The sequence below is a fragment of the Hippocampus bargibanti genome, linkage group LG06 (genome assembly GCF_051943395.1).
Source record: "Hippocampus bargibanti isolate YZ-2025 linkage group LG06, ASM5194339v1, whole genome shotgun sequence".
Classification (NCBI taxonomy): domain Eukaryota; kingdom Metazoa; phylum Chordata; class Actinopteri; order Syngnathiformes; family Syngnathidae; genus Hippocampus; species Hippocampus bargibanti.
This window is the reverse complement of record NC_142739.1, coordinates 11844426-11860790: the sequence shown is the minus strand read 5'-3', so window position 1 is coordinate 11860790 and position 16365 is coordinate 11844426. Positions and strand designations below refer to the sequence as shown.

Below are 16365 nucleotides of genomic sequence, written 5' to 3'. Positions count from 1 at the left end.
TCGGTTAAGATGTGCTAAAAGCCTTAAATGATTTTTATTTTATTATTTGGAGAAGCGTGCTCTCATACTGAAAACTGTAGAAATGGTTGGATACATAATTGTACTCCTCCTATGGCAATCTCAGCCCCCATACCTTCAACCCATGCATTGAACATTTACGCATGGGGTATAGAGGTGAAAGGACCAAGTCACCGGATGAAGTCGGAAAGACTGTGCAAAAAGGAACACACGAAAATCCCGATTTTTCTACTTTGCCAATTGTGAAAACATTGAAGTGGAAGTGTGATCGCAAAAGAGGCTGCGTTAACTTGCGTACGCTAAAAAAGGTGTTGCGTTAACTTGCGTACGCTGAAAATTGTACAAACAGCAAAATATTGCCACATACGTCTTTCCAAAAATGAAATTACCCCCACCCAACACCGTGTGTTTTTGTTTATAAAAGCCTGTGTAGCACAGGGAACTAACAATGATTCACTTTCAGAAAAAAAAACAAATCTACCTATGGGTGACCCATAACTTTTATTCATGAATATTACTAAATCGAAATTTGATTTGTGATGCAATTGAAGATCGTTAGCTGAAATAAGGTGACCCAAAAAGTGTCATTGTTTCGCTTTCCTACTCAAAAACAAAAATGAAGACACGTTATTTTGGCTGTTAATTGCTCTTGGGTGCCTCTTAGTGGCCGCGGGCATGATGCAGGTGCTTCGTTGTCATTTTTTTTGTCAGCCTGCCTATATTTTTAGTTTACCAGTAATCTACTGGTAAACTACTGGCAGTAGAGTACCATTAGCCAGGAAATAACTGACCGGCCTTTCTTAATGATGTCCATTTTTTTCTTGAAAAGTCCATCTTGAAAATGGCTTTAAGAGTAAATCTACAAACAAACCAATTTCTTCTCCTCCTTCAGCCATTGTGGGTTGACAAATCTGCTATTAAATCAACACAATATATTTGCTTATGCAGCTTGCTACCGATACAGTGTGCTAGCTCTGGCCAATATGCCCTTGTCACTAGTGATGTGTTGTTCGCGAATGAGCCGGATCTCTGAAGTGAACAAAGAGAGCCGGTTCCTAACAAGGAGCTGGAAATGGGAGTCTACTTTTTTTGTCCTCTATTCTCACCCCCAGTCTTCGTTTAAAGCCGCACGAGATTGGTCGATATCCGTGGTAGAGGAGGGAGGGGAGAATTACTGACACACGCAGCAGTGAGGAGAAGGGGGGAGCGGGGACGTTAGGGTAGACAGGTGGACAAATGTTCTCACATTATGCTGTTATTATTATTCAATTATTATATTTTTTACTAGTTGGTATGATATCATTATTAATATGAATAGCAAATTAGTGACAGCTGATCATTAGAGCAGAGTAACCACAGGGAAAGTGAAAGTTAGTGGATGCTCTCTGTGCACATAAATCAAGTCATATAAATAAAAATATTTGATGGATACACTATGACTATTTTTACATGAGTAATTCGTTTTTCACATAATTTTACATGGTTTTTGGTAGTTAGTTAATTTAAGCAAAAAAACAAACAATCAAACAAACTGAGGAGCCATTTGGGAGCCACACGAGTCGCAACTCAAAATCTGATTGGTTAGAGCAACTGTTTGATCGACACATTTGCTGTGACAGGGCCTGCAGAACTGATTGTGATGGCGTCCAGGCAGATTCTTGACCCTGGCAACAAGTGATGGCTGAAATGTTGGTTAAATGCTTAAATACAAAAACACATATGGTGGCAGCACAACAGGGGAAAACTAATGAAAGGAAGCTGAAAGGCAATTTGGAATTATTTAATGCATGGACAAAATATAATTAAAATCAGTCCGTGATTCAGATATTTTCCGGACAGCAGAGAAGGCTTTGCAGCCCTTGATGGTCCGCCACTGATTTTTCCCAGATGTTTTTTTTTTATCTCAGGTGTTTAGTAATAATAATAATACTTTTCATTTAGACGCGCCTTTCATACCTCTCAAGGACACTTTAGTCAGTCACAGGATATTTTTTTCTGCGGGTACTTCTATTGAAGATAGGATAGTGAGGTTAATCAAACTGAAGGAGCCTCTCAATCAAGCATGCAAAAGTAACAAATTTAAATCAGTAAAATACGCGTTACAAGGATGTGTGGTGGTTTGTTATTTTTGGCTTGAAAAAAATGGCACCAGTATTGTACAACGATAATTGTAGTGCAAAACAAACAGTTACAGTCAAGTTCAAGCGTAAATAAAATTGTCATGATCTGGTTGGCGACCAACGGGTGGCGCTGTCGGCCCCGTCTGCACATGCACAGGTGCTGGTCGTCCCGATCAGTGGCGGACTGCCACGTTCGGAATGGCGACCCAGTGACCCACGGGATAGCGCTGTCAGCCCTGCCTGCTGCCTCGCAGGTGCTGGTCGTTCTCTATCAGTGACACTCAAAAGGACACCCGGCACAACCATTCATGGTCGAGTCATTGTTTGTTGTATGTTGAATGCAATTGTGTGCATTGTGTATGCATTGTATGCTGTGCGCGTTTGTTTCATCTTGGCAGACTTTTACTCTTGGTTTTTCTTTTAATACTTTGTATTTTTCTGTTCAAATGATTTTAACGTTTTAGGTTTTGTTCCTGTTGACTTTATTTTAATACAATTTCTCAAATACAACGTGCTGCTCCGTCCTGCCTGCTTTTTGGGATCCACAACTGCCATCACCACCTTGCAAACCGTTTCAAAAATTACTCAATTCAAAAAAGATGTACTGTAATCACTGAATACTACTTCTATTTCTTTCGTCTTTTCGTCTAAGATGAAGATGCTTAGTAAAAGGCTGAAAAAAGCAAAATGCATTAATGGATTAAATCAAACTGATGAGGACTTTGTGACATGATGTACATCAAGGAGATTATGGCTGTGAAACCAAATGTTTCATTGCCTCAGATTATTTGATACTTTAGTAAGAAACAGTAAGTTGATGCACATGTAATTGTTTTTCGCATGTTAAATAGAATGTGGCGGGTCGGAACCTGTGAGGTAAACTAACAGTCAGTTACTATATGTTGGGCTTGCTGGCTCTTATTATGACTGTGTGAAGTGACTTGCGAGACAAACTAAACTGTTAAAAAACGCACGCACGCACACACGTTAAAAGCAACAGACAGCAACTCTTATTAGTGAAAATTACTACAGTAAAGTCTCGTTATATCGATATTCAAGGGAGTCCGAAAAATATCGATATAACCGGGACTATCGATATATCCGATCCTGCGCCGAATTGCATTAAACAAAAGCCGCCAAAAGAGGGCAGCCAAGCGCCATATAAGAAACGGAGCTGGCCATTAGCTCCCTTTTTTTTTGGGTGAGAGATGTTCCCCCAATGTTGCCTCAAAATGGCACATATAATTCTTTAATGATTGTAAACATGTATGCTTTAATCTTCAGAACTACAGTGTATTTGAAACATATTCATAACTGGATGTGTAACAAGAAAGCATATTATCCGAATCTGAAGCCATTGTTTGGATTCACAAGCAATGCAAGACGTCTTGGCGTGAAGTCATTTTTATTTGCATTTGAATAAAAAGTGACATCGGCTGTCCTTTAATGCACAGTATGGAATGTTAATAATTTTCAAAATCATCGCGCTTCAGCAGACAAAACAAGAAACATTGTTGCAAAAAACGATTGCATTCATATACAGTACAGTGGGCATGTACATAACACAACAGGGAAACTGCAACGCTTACATCTTACTGTATTATGTATACAATTTAAAAAAGTCATCAATCTTCTTCTGCTTCCCATTTTTACCTTTTAACACAAACACTTCAATCTCGTCTGCTACACACGAGCTAGCGTCTGAAAATGAAAATGGCTCTGCTACACGGGTGCTGGGCACGTAACCAAGTCACCTGACCAAGTCGACCAATGGCGCGACTGATGGCGTGACACGTAACCAAGACACGTGACCAAGTTGACCAATGGCGCGACCGATGGCGTGTCACGTGACAAAGTCACACGGCCAAGTCGACCAATAGCGCGACCGATGGCGGCTCATGTGACCAAGTCGACCAATGGCGCGACCGATGGCGGCTCACGTAACAAGACACGTGACCAAGTTGACCAATGGCGCGACGGATATATCGATATAAACAACAAAAATGGCCGGCGGGGGATGAAAAGGAGCACCGTAATAACCGGATTATCGTAATAACCGGGTATCGTACTAAACGGTACTAATTATACATAAAAAGACTAGAAATGTGCAAGGGAAATGAAAATAGTATCGTAATAAGCGGTACTATCGATATAACCGATATCGATATAACGAGACTTTACTGTATTTACAATACCAGTTTCGAGTCAAGTGCTCTCCAACAGTGACCAAATAAAATTACACAAATTACATTTAAAAGTAGATATCAGTCTTTGTTATATGCATATTTGAATAATTTACAGGCAGTTGACTGAATACAATTTTCTTTTCACTGTACAGACAGTACCGAACCCTGAATTATTTTAGATCTAAAAATGAACACTTATGTGTGCCCAGTGGACCACTACATCGCAGCATCTGCAAAAAACATGGAAAATTATAACCTGGAAAAAAACCCAATTATTTAGGAAAAAAATGTATTGCAGAGAATCCCTGAGTTTATACAAGCACTCGTGTGACCGTGCAGCTTTCTTAGGTCCCACGGAAAAACAGCAGTAGTAACAATCAATCAAATTCAACAATACATCTACCAAGGATAAGGAACAGAGTGTAGATTAAAAATTTAAAGACTAAAAGAAACACTATGTTCAAGGCATAACTTTTAAAAAGGTGACAATTGTGGAAAAGTTCTTCTTCTGGCTGGTGTTTGGCTAAGTTGAGGGCCGCAGTCTGGCCATTTTATCATTCACGGGTTTCCATGACTGTGGAGCGGCGTGAGGAACGATGAAGCGTGGAAGAGGCTGCAGTGAGGGAGGAGGTTGCGATAAGTAGTGCACAAACACCTGGTGGTTTGGTGGGGGTGGAGGCGGAGGCGGCACCACTGTGGTGAGGAGCACGGGTGTGCCATTGATGCAATGGGACCAGAAGGGTACAGGTTGGCAGAAATATTGAAGGTTCATTGGAACCTGCAGGTTGGAAAGAGACCAAAAACATGATTACATTGAGAATGACATGTCTTATCTGCTCACTTATAGGCTAAATTTTGATTGCCAGCCCATATTGCAAATGCATCCCATATTTGCTAACAGTTCCGCATGTAGTGCGGAATCTCCGCTTGTCACTTGGACTTTCCAGTTGAGCGCTAACTTGAATAACGATCTCAAATTCTACTATTAAAAAAATATACAAACATTGCCTACCATGTTTCTGCGGTATTTAACTTTATTTGATCCGCCTGCATGCCGTTTCCGACTTCTGGGCATCATTGTTATCTTGACAGTGTCATCTTTCTCTGGCTGCTTTTTCACCGGTGTCTTTTTCTTATGCGCTCCTTCTGTCTCTCCATCTTTTGCCTCTTCCTCTGTGTCGCTGGACCAAGCTGAACCGCAATCGGAAGATGTTGCAGAGTGATAGTCAGACGTGTCTTGGTTTGTGGAGACCACGGGAGAATCCTCCTGTTCTTTGTTCACGCTCTCCTCTTCTTTGTCATCATCCGTGAAACTGGCGATGGAGAATGGATAGTTATTCTCTCTGGATCTGTAGGGAATGATGAGACGTCGATTCATCACATTTTGAAATGCTTTTTGGTGTTCAAACTCCTAGATGGTGACTCACCTCGCGCACACCTCCAGCGGGTCGATCCACACGGTAACTTCTGGGGGAAGACAAAGATCACTGGGTGTGAGCTCACTCTGCTCACAGGCCTTCAGGAGCACCTCGTCATTGGGTATTCCGTTATTTATCCGGATGCATCTGGACAAAAAAAACAGCAACAATTTAGATCTTGTGACCCTCCGCACCATTGCCATCACCTTTTCCAGCTACTCCCCTCAGGCAGGCAGTAACGATCCATGCGCAACAAATCCAGCTGACACTTAAACAGCTTCTTCCATCTAGCCGTTAACTCTCTGAACAGTAACCCAAATCTAACTGTGCTCTGTGCAATTTTGTAGTGGCTCTGTGCAACTGTGTAGTGGCTCTGCGCAATTTTGCATAACCTTGTGGACCAGCATCCCCTTATAGTCATTGTAGGTGAAGCTCTGTACTCACTTGAACTACTGTCACTGATCTATATAATATCCAACACCAGACACTTTGAGGTGCTCAAGGACATCATAAATGCATATTTGTTTTACTACAAATACAGCAAAAATTGTTACATGATTTTCTGCACGAACTGTACAACTCTTATTGTATTTTAATTGGCCACTGGTCACTTTAGCTCTGCTTGATACTTTGCACATTGTCTCACAGTTGTTCCTGAGAGGTACCACTTCCATCAAGGAATGCCCTTCCATACTTATTTGTCATGTCTTTGTTTATGATGATGCTAGTGCAGCATGTTCTACTGGAGTCAAATTCCTTGTGTGTTCTACATTCTATGACTCTGTGGTTGCTTTAGTCATCCACCACGGAATTGTCTGCTGGTCAGGCAGCATCAGAGTCAGGAAAAAGACTGGACCGCCTGGTCAAGAGGGCCAGTTCTGTCCTGGGCTGCTCGCTGGACTCTCTGGAGCAGGTGGGCAACAGACGGTCGCTAGCTAAACTAAAAGCTATGATGGACAGCCCCTCCCACCCCATCCTGCCCACCCAGACAGCACTGGGTAGCTCCTTCAGCCAGACACTGTTACACCCGCGCTGGAAGAAGGAGAGGTACCGCCGCTCGTTCCTACCTTCTGCCATCAGGCTTCTTAATAATCACATGTGAATGAAAAATAAACTGGAATATTGTACTGTAAATAGCACAGCCACCTTATGTTGATGCAATACAGCTACATATATCAATATGCTTTTCTTATACTTGCACTCTGTACATTTTTTATATTTTCTTCCCCCCTATCCCTTTGCACTATGTACAGTTTTTGTTTTTCCCCTTTCAAATTGATCTTGTGGCCTGCCAAATTCCCCATTGTGGGACTATTAAAAACTTTCTGATTCTGATTCTTGGCCAATGAAGATGATTCGAATTCTAGTATTAAGAGTAAATCCGCAGTTCATAAAATACGTTCTTTTAGCGTCGCTGTTCCATATGTGGTAAAATTGAAGGTTTATAGACACGGCTGGGCGGTCTATAGCGCTCGGCACTGCATGGTAGCATTACACTACCAGATATTGTTTAAAAAGATTAAATAGTTTTGGTTGGACATTTTGTTTATATTGATTCCATTATTTATCCCTTTGCTTTGTGTGCCAGTTTTACAGTAAACTTTGACGACGTGTGAGCGATAAATAGGGTGAAGTAAGAAAGCTGCGTGGCACTCTACTGAGGCTGTAATAATATGAATACATTTAATTGAAAGATTGAACAAATGTTGATGTATGATGAACATTTGTGTTATTTTTATTTTACAATAGTTCTTGCATGTCCGTGTGTGTGTGTGTGTGTGTGTGTGTGTGTGTGTGTGTGTGTGTGTGTGTGTGTGTGTGTGTGTGTGTGATTGCACGATAGGCCAAAATGAAACATTGTTGCGAACGTGGAGGTTTAAAATGTTATATTTTCCGTTTTCTTTTGCTTTTTTTGAATGATGGCTCCACAGCAGCGAGACCTGTTAAAATTGCCATCAAACTAGAAATGGAAGTTATAGTGACGTCCGTAGCGGCATAGCATTGAAAGTGGTACACGCCTAAGAGTTGCTCAGTACAATTTTGATTGCCGAAGCGACAGTAAGTCAACAGCAACAATAAAACAAGAATGGAATGTACAGTCCAATCAGCTAAGTAAGTGTGATGACAGAAAACAGTCCTCCCTGTCTTGTAGGTTGACAACCTTGCATCAGATAGTTGAAGAAATGGCATGGAAGTTTTCAGATAAAAGGAACTAAAATGATCAAAGGTGTCAATATTTTTCCAACGAATGCTAAACAATCTTGCATCATGCAATGTGCTCATTCACCTGAATGCCTGGCCTTTGCTCGGGCAATCCGGGTACCAGTGGCCATCATACTTGTCGCATAAGAGCTGCTGAAGCTTCTCGGCAAACAATTGCACTTTGGGTGCGTCAAGTTTGCCTCGTGCGACAACAAGACGCTTGAAGAAGTTGACTGCGGCTTTCACCTCTCTTTTCATGCTGCCTATACAGACAAAATGAGAAATCACTTGCACATGTCAAAAATGTACAGAACAGGTTTTCACAAGGGTGTTTAGTTTTTATAAGCAGTCTGACAGAATGCATTTAGAAAAATCTTTTTTTGTGTGGTGCAGCCACTCCAGAACAAAGTGAGAGACTAAGAACGTATCTATGATAAGGAATGTCCTTGCACAGCTGACCATGAACCGTCTATTTTTTTATTAATCTTTTACAAACATTTCATGAGGTACAACCCATGCAAGTGCTGTTTGGCTTGAATTTATGTTGTCAGACAGTGACGTGCGGTGAGGTTCATGGCTGGTGAGGCACTGATGTCATCACAGTCAGATTTACAAACATATGAACTTCACAATTTGATTGGCAACAGTTAACGTGTTTCGTTTAAAGGACAACCGACGTCACTTTTTTGTCTTTTAACTGACACCAGAAAAACGTTTTATAGCATCCAAAATACCCAAAACACGCAGTATGATATTTTTATTCAAATGCAAAACACCAATAAAAATGACTTAAAATGTCCAAAATCTGCGAAAAAAATTGAGCTGCGAATTGGGCATTTTCAGAAAGTCCCGCCCCCCTTTCGTGACGTCATGCCAAGACGTCTCGCATTTCTGGAGAATCCAAACAATGGCTTCAGATTCGGAGAATATGCTTTCTTGTTACACATCCAGTTATGAATATGATTCAAATAGTTCTGAAGTGGAAAGCATACATGTTTGCAATTGATTAAAGAATTTATTTACGCCATTTCGAAGCAACATTGGGGAAAATCTCTCACCCAAAAAATAGGCACAAAATGGCGACATCCTGTGGCCACCTCAGTTTACACAGGCTGATAAATTCCTTATATGGTGCTTGGACGCCCTCTTCTGGCCTTCTGGCGACTTTTGGGTGCAACACGAGGTCCCCAGACCAAACAAGTACAGCAAAATACATTGACGTGATGGAAGGACCGCTGCAATGCGTCTATTTTATAGTCAAGGGGGTTCCTTTAGTAAACTAAATAAATATACCCGTTTAATTTATTCTGTCATTTGATATTTCCATGATGACAGGTGAGGCACAGCCTCACCTGCCTCCCCTGACTGCACGTCACTGTTGTCAGATATATTGTACTCTTGTTACTTTAACAATGATTACAATTAAATCACTCATACGACAATATAAATCAAAACTCAGCATTCATAGCTTAATCACGGCCGCCTCTATTGATCCACATTTGTTCCTTTGGGTAATATTGCAATGGCTTGTAATGGTACGGTAATGTAAAACCAAGAACAGGACATCTTATAGCAGGAGTTAAGTGTTGGGGGAAAACAAGCTGGAATAAAGTCAAACACCAGCACATACAAGCTGACAAGTATTATGACCTGCACATTGAGCTGGTTGTTTATTTTCAGATAGTGTGTCCGTGTGAGGATGTTGCCAGTGTCAGCCTGACCGGGGGAAAGGAGCAAGTCGATGGAAAAAAAACGGCCAAGGCAACTCCAGCTGCGCTGCCAAACTGGCAAAGTCATCTGCCCATGTGGCTGACTGAAAGTTTTGCCTTGAAAATTAAAATTATTGGAGCATTCCGCCATGAATCTGTCATTGTTTGCAGAGTTGTGAAAGAAAGTACAAAGTAACCCATAAAGCCAAACTCCCTTTAAGTCACACGTTTTAGAGCTGAAAATTATCAGTATCACACGAGATTGATATTTGTAAGTCTCATGAAATGTCAGTACGTATATAGTGGGAGACTTCAACCCATTTTGCATTATTTTTACTTTAAAATCAGTTTTTGTTTGACTTTGATGACAATAAATCATCCTATATATATATGAATTCATTATTTGAATGGCAGATGCAAACAGTGATGTTCCTTCTTTGAGAGGCTCTACACCATATCCAGGATGTTGGTGTAAAAAAAAACATGAGCTGATAAGTATTTTCTGTGGAAAACACCAAATCTAAGTTGGCAGCAATGATAGCAATGCAAAATGGATGCACTCTGACTTAAACTCATGTTAGTCTGAGTGTGGATGAGTTAATTCTCCTAGGCCAAAAGAGGGAGGAGAAATTGGTTTACATGTATTTGTTTTATTTGGCCTCAGCCCATATATGCAGGTCTGAAACTTATTTAAATGCTCTATTACCACTAAGCATAATTTGATTCATTTCACCTCTGCTTAATGTTAATATATTTGATCCTATCAGTGGTTGACCCCCCCCCCCCCAAAAAAAATGATGACCAGGTCAACTGCCTTTATCCCACGATCGACAGAGAACTTCGCGATCATAGTGTCCTCTTCAGAATCAGATTACTTGAAGTGTCTTTTCTGATTTATGACTATAACGAGACAACTTTGCATTTACCATTTACTCATAATCATCATTAATCATTGAAATCTAACGAGAAACCGGACGAGAATATTAAAATTCATTTTTCAAGATCGGATGAAACCCAAAAAAACTCGTTTTGACATCGTCCACAGAAGAAACGCAACAACAAAGCAATAGAAGCAACACGTGTCCGTGATCAAATGGGTCCAATGAGAAGCATGATAACTAAGCTTATCATTATGGATGATATTTTGTTACATGAAACGAAATGCTACTTTGGATTTTTTTTTCGGCTGTACGGAAAACCCCCTAGAGTAGAAACTCAATTCAAGAGTGTGGAGATATGATATTAACGTGAGATGTATTTATTGTGTGAAATATACCGTAGTAGCATTTACCAGGTAAACAAATTTTTTTACATGCTAGTTTAAAGTAGTAGTAGTAGTACTCATGTTCGTTAGGTAGATGCGGCAGATAATAATGAAACTAACTCGTAAGTGAGCCGTTACTCCAAGAATGTTTTAAACACAAGCGTTAAAAAATAGAGAGGACCAGAAAACCAACTCACCGTTGAGTACTTAAAAGTTGAATATCCAGCCGACTTGTCTGATATCAGGCTGGCTCTCTTTTTGCTGCCGTTGCGAGTTATTGTGATCGGTGCACACTGCTTCCTCGTTCTCGCTTCAGTCCGCATTGCCCGCTGCCGCAAGCTTGGAGCAACATTACAATCAGTTGTGTGACTCACTTCCGGTAACTGACAGTCATGAAAGAGCGCTGACCAGCTATGTGCGGCAAGCCACGCCCCTCCACTACCATATAAGGGCAGATAGGTAAGTGGCACTTGTCTGCAGCTATGGCGACTCTAAACCTTACTTGTACGTTGCTACTCTGTTTTAATAGTCGCGGCTGGCCACGTTTGTTGTCAGTTGAGTCAGTTAAGAACAACGCTCGACCAAGAAACAACTGGGTGCCATTGCTTGCTATAAACGTAGGAAGTTTGTTTACTTTTCCACCTACAGTTGCGCTAGCTTAACTGATAGCGTTCCTCGTGGTGTATTGGGTTATTATTGACAGAAAATATTGTGGAAGTTGACTTTTTATGTGGATATATTTGTTTTTGGGACGTCTCCGGTTTGCCACTCATGAATGTGGTCCAATATTAAGTCCAGTTTGTCCAGACTAAGTGCTCAACTTTGTAATTTTGATGAGAATTCTATAGATGATTTCAACCGTCCACTCAGTGGTTATGTATAGTGGAATCTCCGCAGTTCAACACCGACGCTGATTGACTTCCAAGTACGGTAGTTCAAAGTAGAACGAAAAACAATTTTATTTATGAATCTTGTTTGACAATATTCTTGGTTGATAATCCACAGCCGAAGACTGAAAGACATTGCATGTCAGAAAACATCATAGTATTATTAAAGTGACTGAGAAAATATGAATATCTGTTTAAGTTGTTTTTTTCCGCAAAATGTTCCTAACTTTAAGAATATAAATTATAAAACAAATTCAGTTTTGATTCACATTTTTTCTTGCCAAGTTAAGTTGCCAGTTATATTTCTTCATGTTGTTCATAACGCAAGTATCCAATTCAAGAAAGAGAACACAGATTTTTGTGTTCAAAGGTAGTGAGTGGTACTGCATATAAAAATATTAGATACAAATAAATATCTAATCATGCATTGAGAGTACTTATTTTGTCACATTACAAATATGTGTTGTTTTAATTTGATAAAAATGTATTTCTTTTACATGCATGTTAAATTCCAGATTACTGTACATGCAGCACACAGATTGGATTGGATTGGATTGGATATGCCTTTATTAGTCTCACAGTGGAGAAATTTACATTTCACAGCAGCAAAGTGATGAAAGGAATGAAAGTAGAAAAACGAAATACATGAGCTGCTGGAAAGGCAGCCACTCTCGCGGCGCCGTCTTGAAGTCAAAAGAACAAAAAAAACTAAATAACAAATAATATGACAGCATAGAGACAATATGACAAAACAAAGACACAGAGAGACATTCATTCTTCAGGACTTGCTGTACCCTCTTTGTGATGACATGAAACAGTTCTAGATGAAAGAGGAGAGGATCAAAGTGTCTTTCCACCAGTGGATCAGGGACATCATGGTGGAATGTGCACGTCGACTACAAGCTAAATGTTGAAAGCAAACACGCAGCTGTAGCATCCATTGACGAAAAGAGATTGTCTCACATCTCCTGTTCTACATAAATCTGCTTCAATTACAAGCCGCAACAGTTCCACATACGCATCGGCGCTCCGCTGACGCTCCTTTCTTCTTATTGCGGGTTCCTCAAGCCATGCATCCATCCAGCCGCAGACCGTCCAACGGCACTGACCTTTCTGCTAAACAAAGCGGGGCTGTGAAGATGCTGCCCATTACAGGCGCAAAAAAGCACAATGGCCCCTTTGGTGTCCAGCGATGGCAGTCGAATGGCTCCGACATTCCTCCCATTCAAAAACAGTACTGGCATATTCATGCTGCCGAAAAGGCGCAACCGCTCAGCACAGTCTCCTCCTTGATGAATGTCGTGGTCAAAAATGCTGAAAAACAATCTGTATCCGTTCCACACGATGCACAACAACACAAAGTGACAAAAGAAAACACAAAACAAGACAAAAACAACCAAAAAAAGCAAGGCTCATGAGAGCACTTGCTGAGGCTGCCTACTCGGGCGCCATCTTGGACTTCAGATCACGTATTACTAATATTATGTAGTCCTAATATTATATATGTTTATCTGTATATACAATAAATATAAGCATATTCATGTGTAGATTTCCAAACAGCCGCAATAGTATCAAAATGCTTTAACAGAACATTTATCATAAAATAATAAGATATGTGTACTAAAAACAGTATGTTGAATTCACTCAAGTGGATTGGATTTACTTTTATTTGTCTCGCAGTGGAGAAATTTACATTCCACAGCAGCAAAGTTATGAAAGGAATGAAAGAAGTAGAAAAATAAGTGGTTGCACACAATTTAAGCAATATCTTATTTTGTTACTTTTTTAAGATTGAAAGGAATGTAATCTGAAGACCACTGTGCATGGTGGGTTGGCTCCCTCTGAAACTGTTGTCTCTGAGCTCGTCAGCTGAGCCTTAACATGTCCTCTCTTTGAAATGTCACCTTATCCTAATAAAGGTCTTCATTGTCATCGTTTGGTCTGAGGCTGGTTTTGGATGTGAGATGACTCATCGTGGGATTGGTTGCCAACCATGGTCCTTGTGGTTGATGACCTTTCACATTCACATTAAAGCCACTTCAAAGAGTTAAATGTGCATAACGTGCCGGTTTTTGGATTGTTGGGGAATTCAAAGTAACTGGAGAAAACATGTGGAAAGAGAGGGAAACCATTTAATCTCTATGACGTTTGAAGCAAAATTTTGACCCAAGAGCCTCAAAAATGCGCAATACCGGTTTGACACTGTGTTTCTTTTTTCAGGGCCTTATCCTTGTCTCAGAGCTTTCCGATGTACCAGTACTTCCCCTTTGCAAGCCGCCTGGTGCTCTTTAGACTACAGACCTGCAGCCATAACAACGTGAGTCAGTTTTTTTGAAGGCAGACAGTGTACATAAATGATGACTATTGTGGTAGATTCTGAGACTGACAGGGTGTTGTTCTTAAAAAGTAAACCAATCAATAACGTTGGTGTGTTATATGATTATAGTTATGGAACCTTATCAGAGCCCCATTTATGTATGCAGCCTTTTGGGACACAATTTGTTTTGTATTTTATAGTAGATATACGGTACTCTACATTCACTATAAATTAGAAATATGGGGACATTTGATTTCATCACAGAATAGATAAATATTTATAAAGAAGCCCGGCCTGTGGAACCTAAGTACGGGTCGAGCGCACGCTGGCGCGCTTTGGCTTCCGCTGCTTTCCCGCGAAATGTTTTTAACTTCTTTTTAGCCTTTTTTTAACCTCTTTTTAGCTTTTTTATGGTTCACGAACCTCTGGAAATACCAGACAGTCACCAAACGAACGTTGGCTATCGAGTCATCTCATGATTCTGGTCGCTTATCCGGATCACAGACGAAGCCGCGTTATCATCTCCACCCACCTGTTCCCGCTGTCGAGGGCTAACCTGGCCGCTGCCTCTTTCTCGGTGTTGCTGGTGAATGTCATGTCGCTTCTCCATCGACCTGTTGGGCGGCTGCAGTACTCGGCGGCGGAGCTGCTGAAGTTCTGCTCCCGATGGACGAGCGTGCCACGGGCGATTCTCCGGTTACCGGAAATCGCTCGTCGCCCTTCCCGGAGGTATATCCACCGCGGATCACGTCGAGGCTTTCACCTCGATGGCTCCAAGGATATCACCTCCCTGTGGTCATCCGTCCGCCAGCCGCACAGAAGGAGCAGCCGCTGTGTCGATCACCGTATGTTAGCCAGCCTGGCTAGGTCGGCTAATGCGTCACCAGCGTCAACTTCGGCCTCCTCAATGTCCGCTCGCTTACGGGAAAGGGGTGCCTTATCCAAGACATCCAAATTGACCGTAAGCTTGACTTTTTTTGTATAAATGAGACCTGGCAAATGGCGGGAGACTTCTCCGAGCTCAACGACGCGACTCCGCCAGACTTTGTTTACATTTCTAAGCCCCGCCTCTCAGGCCACTGAGGTGGTCTCGCGATAATTTACCGCAAGAACTGGAAAATCCTTCAAGTTTCACTCCAGGATACCGTGCCACTGTATACCGTGCACCAAAACCACATTAACTTTCTCAAAGAATTCTCTGATGTCCTCACACACCTCTCCACCATGTCACCAAATGTAATTATTCTCGGGGACTTCAACATTCACATGGAGAATTCCACTCTTCCCCTCACTAAAGACTTCATCTCCTCACTTGACAGCTTTGGTCTGCATCAATTCTCGGACTTTCCCACTTTCGGACTTTCTCAGACTTTTTTCGAGAATTTTAGTGATAAATGGAAGATGCGAAATTGGACGTAGGTTATTGAAATCATTGGGATCTGAACCAAGTTTTTTCAGGATTGGCGTAACAGCTGCGGTTTTGAGAGGGACAGGAACAATTCCAGTGGACAATGAGGAGTGAATAATAGCTGAAATAAAAGGGAGGAGAGCGGGTAGACAAGATTTGATGAGGACAGTAGGGAGGGGGTCAAGTTGACAGGTGGAATTCTTGGACTTGGTGATGAGGTCAGAAAGTAAGGAGGGATGAGGGAGTTCAAAAGACGACAGCAGTTGATAGGGAGTAGGAAGGTTGGGGGAGGAGGGGGGATACAGAGGAGCCGAGGTGCTGGTGGATCTTGTTGATCTTTTCAGTGAAAAACAGAAGTAGTGTGTTGCAGGTGTCTGAGGAGTGAAAGTGTGGGGGAAGAGAGAGAGGGGGTTGAATGATTTTGGTGTACAGGGAAAACAGAGTCCGTGGATTCCGAGTGTTGGCGTCAATCAGTCCAGAATAGTATTGTGATTTTGCGCGTGTGATGGTGAGGCCGGTCTTTCTGTAAAGTCTTTCCAGCTGTCGAGTTTTCGCCTTGGTGGAGCGGAGTTGGGCGGTGAACCAAGGGGCGGATCGAGTGAATTGGACTGACCGGGATTTTACAGGAGCAAGGGTGTTGAGCATGTTTGCAAGGTCCGTGTTGTATCGGGAAACAAGTTCATCAGGGGGGGAGTTGTAGTCCGGATTGAGGTTGGCAGCCATTGCAGTGAGGGTGACAGTGTCAATGTGTTTGATGTTCCGATAAGTGATGATGCGCGGTGGCTTGGGGAGAGAGAATGTGATGGGAACGTTAAATGAGACAAGGAAATGGTCCG

At 41.6% G+C, this 16365-nt stretch overlaps 2 protein-coding genes across 2 annotated transcripts in view; one reads left to right on the top strand and one right to left on the bottom strand.

Annotated features, from left to right (window-relative positions):
- Positions 1 to 1977: 1977 nt before the first annotated feature.
- LOC148896492 (uncharacterized) lies at positions 1978 to 11289 on the bottom strand. The gene is made up of 5 exons (XM_088998332.1): positions 11115 to 11289; positions 8030 to 8207; positions 5752 to 5889; positions 5337 to 5673; positions 1978 to 5102 (listed from the first exon to the last, which is right to left on the bottom strand). The coding sequence occupies exons 2-5, from the start codon at positions 8200 to 8202 to the stop codon at positions 4848 to 4850; spliced, it is 903 nt and encodes a 300-aa protein (XP_088854458.1). The 5' UTR covers positions 8203 to 8207; positions 11115 to 11289; the 3' UTR covers positions 1978 to 4847.
- A 205-nt stretch (positions 11290 to 11494) lies between these two features.
- spaca6 (sperm acrosome associated 6) overlaps positions 11495 to 16365 on the top strand; it is an 87649-nt gene continuing 82778 nt past the window's right edge. The window contains exons 1-2 of the mRNA XM_088998343.1: positions 11495 to 11534; positions 14025 to 14121. The gene's annotated coding sequence lies outside the window, so the exon portion shown is untranslated. The remainder of the gene's footprint in view (positions 11535 to 14024; positions 14122 to 16365) is intronic.

Bases quoted from the DNA above. Each gene is read 5' to 3' on its own strand.
- LOC148896492 (XM_088998332.1), bottom strand. From the start codon at position 8,202: ATGAAAAGAGAGGTGAAAGCCGCAGTCAACTTCTTCAAGCGTCTTGTT. The intron at 5,890-8,029 runs GTGAATGAGCAC...TTTTTTGTCCAG, and splicing joins AGCAAAGGCCAGGCATTCAG to ATGCATCCGGATAAATAACG. The intron at 5,103-5,336 runs GTAGGCAATGTT...TCCAACCTGCAG, and splicing joins TTAAATACCGCAGAAACATG to GTTCCAATGAACCTTCAATA.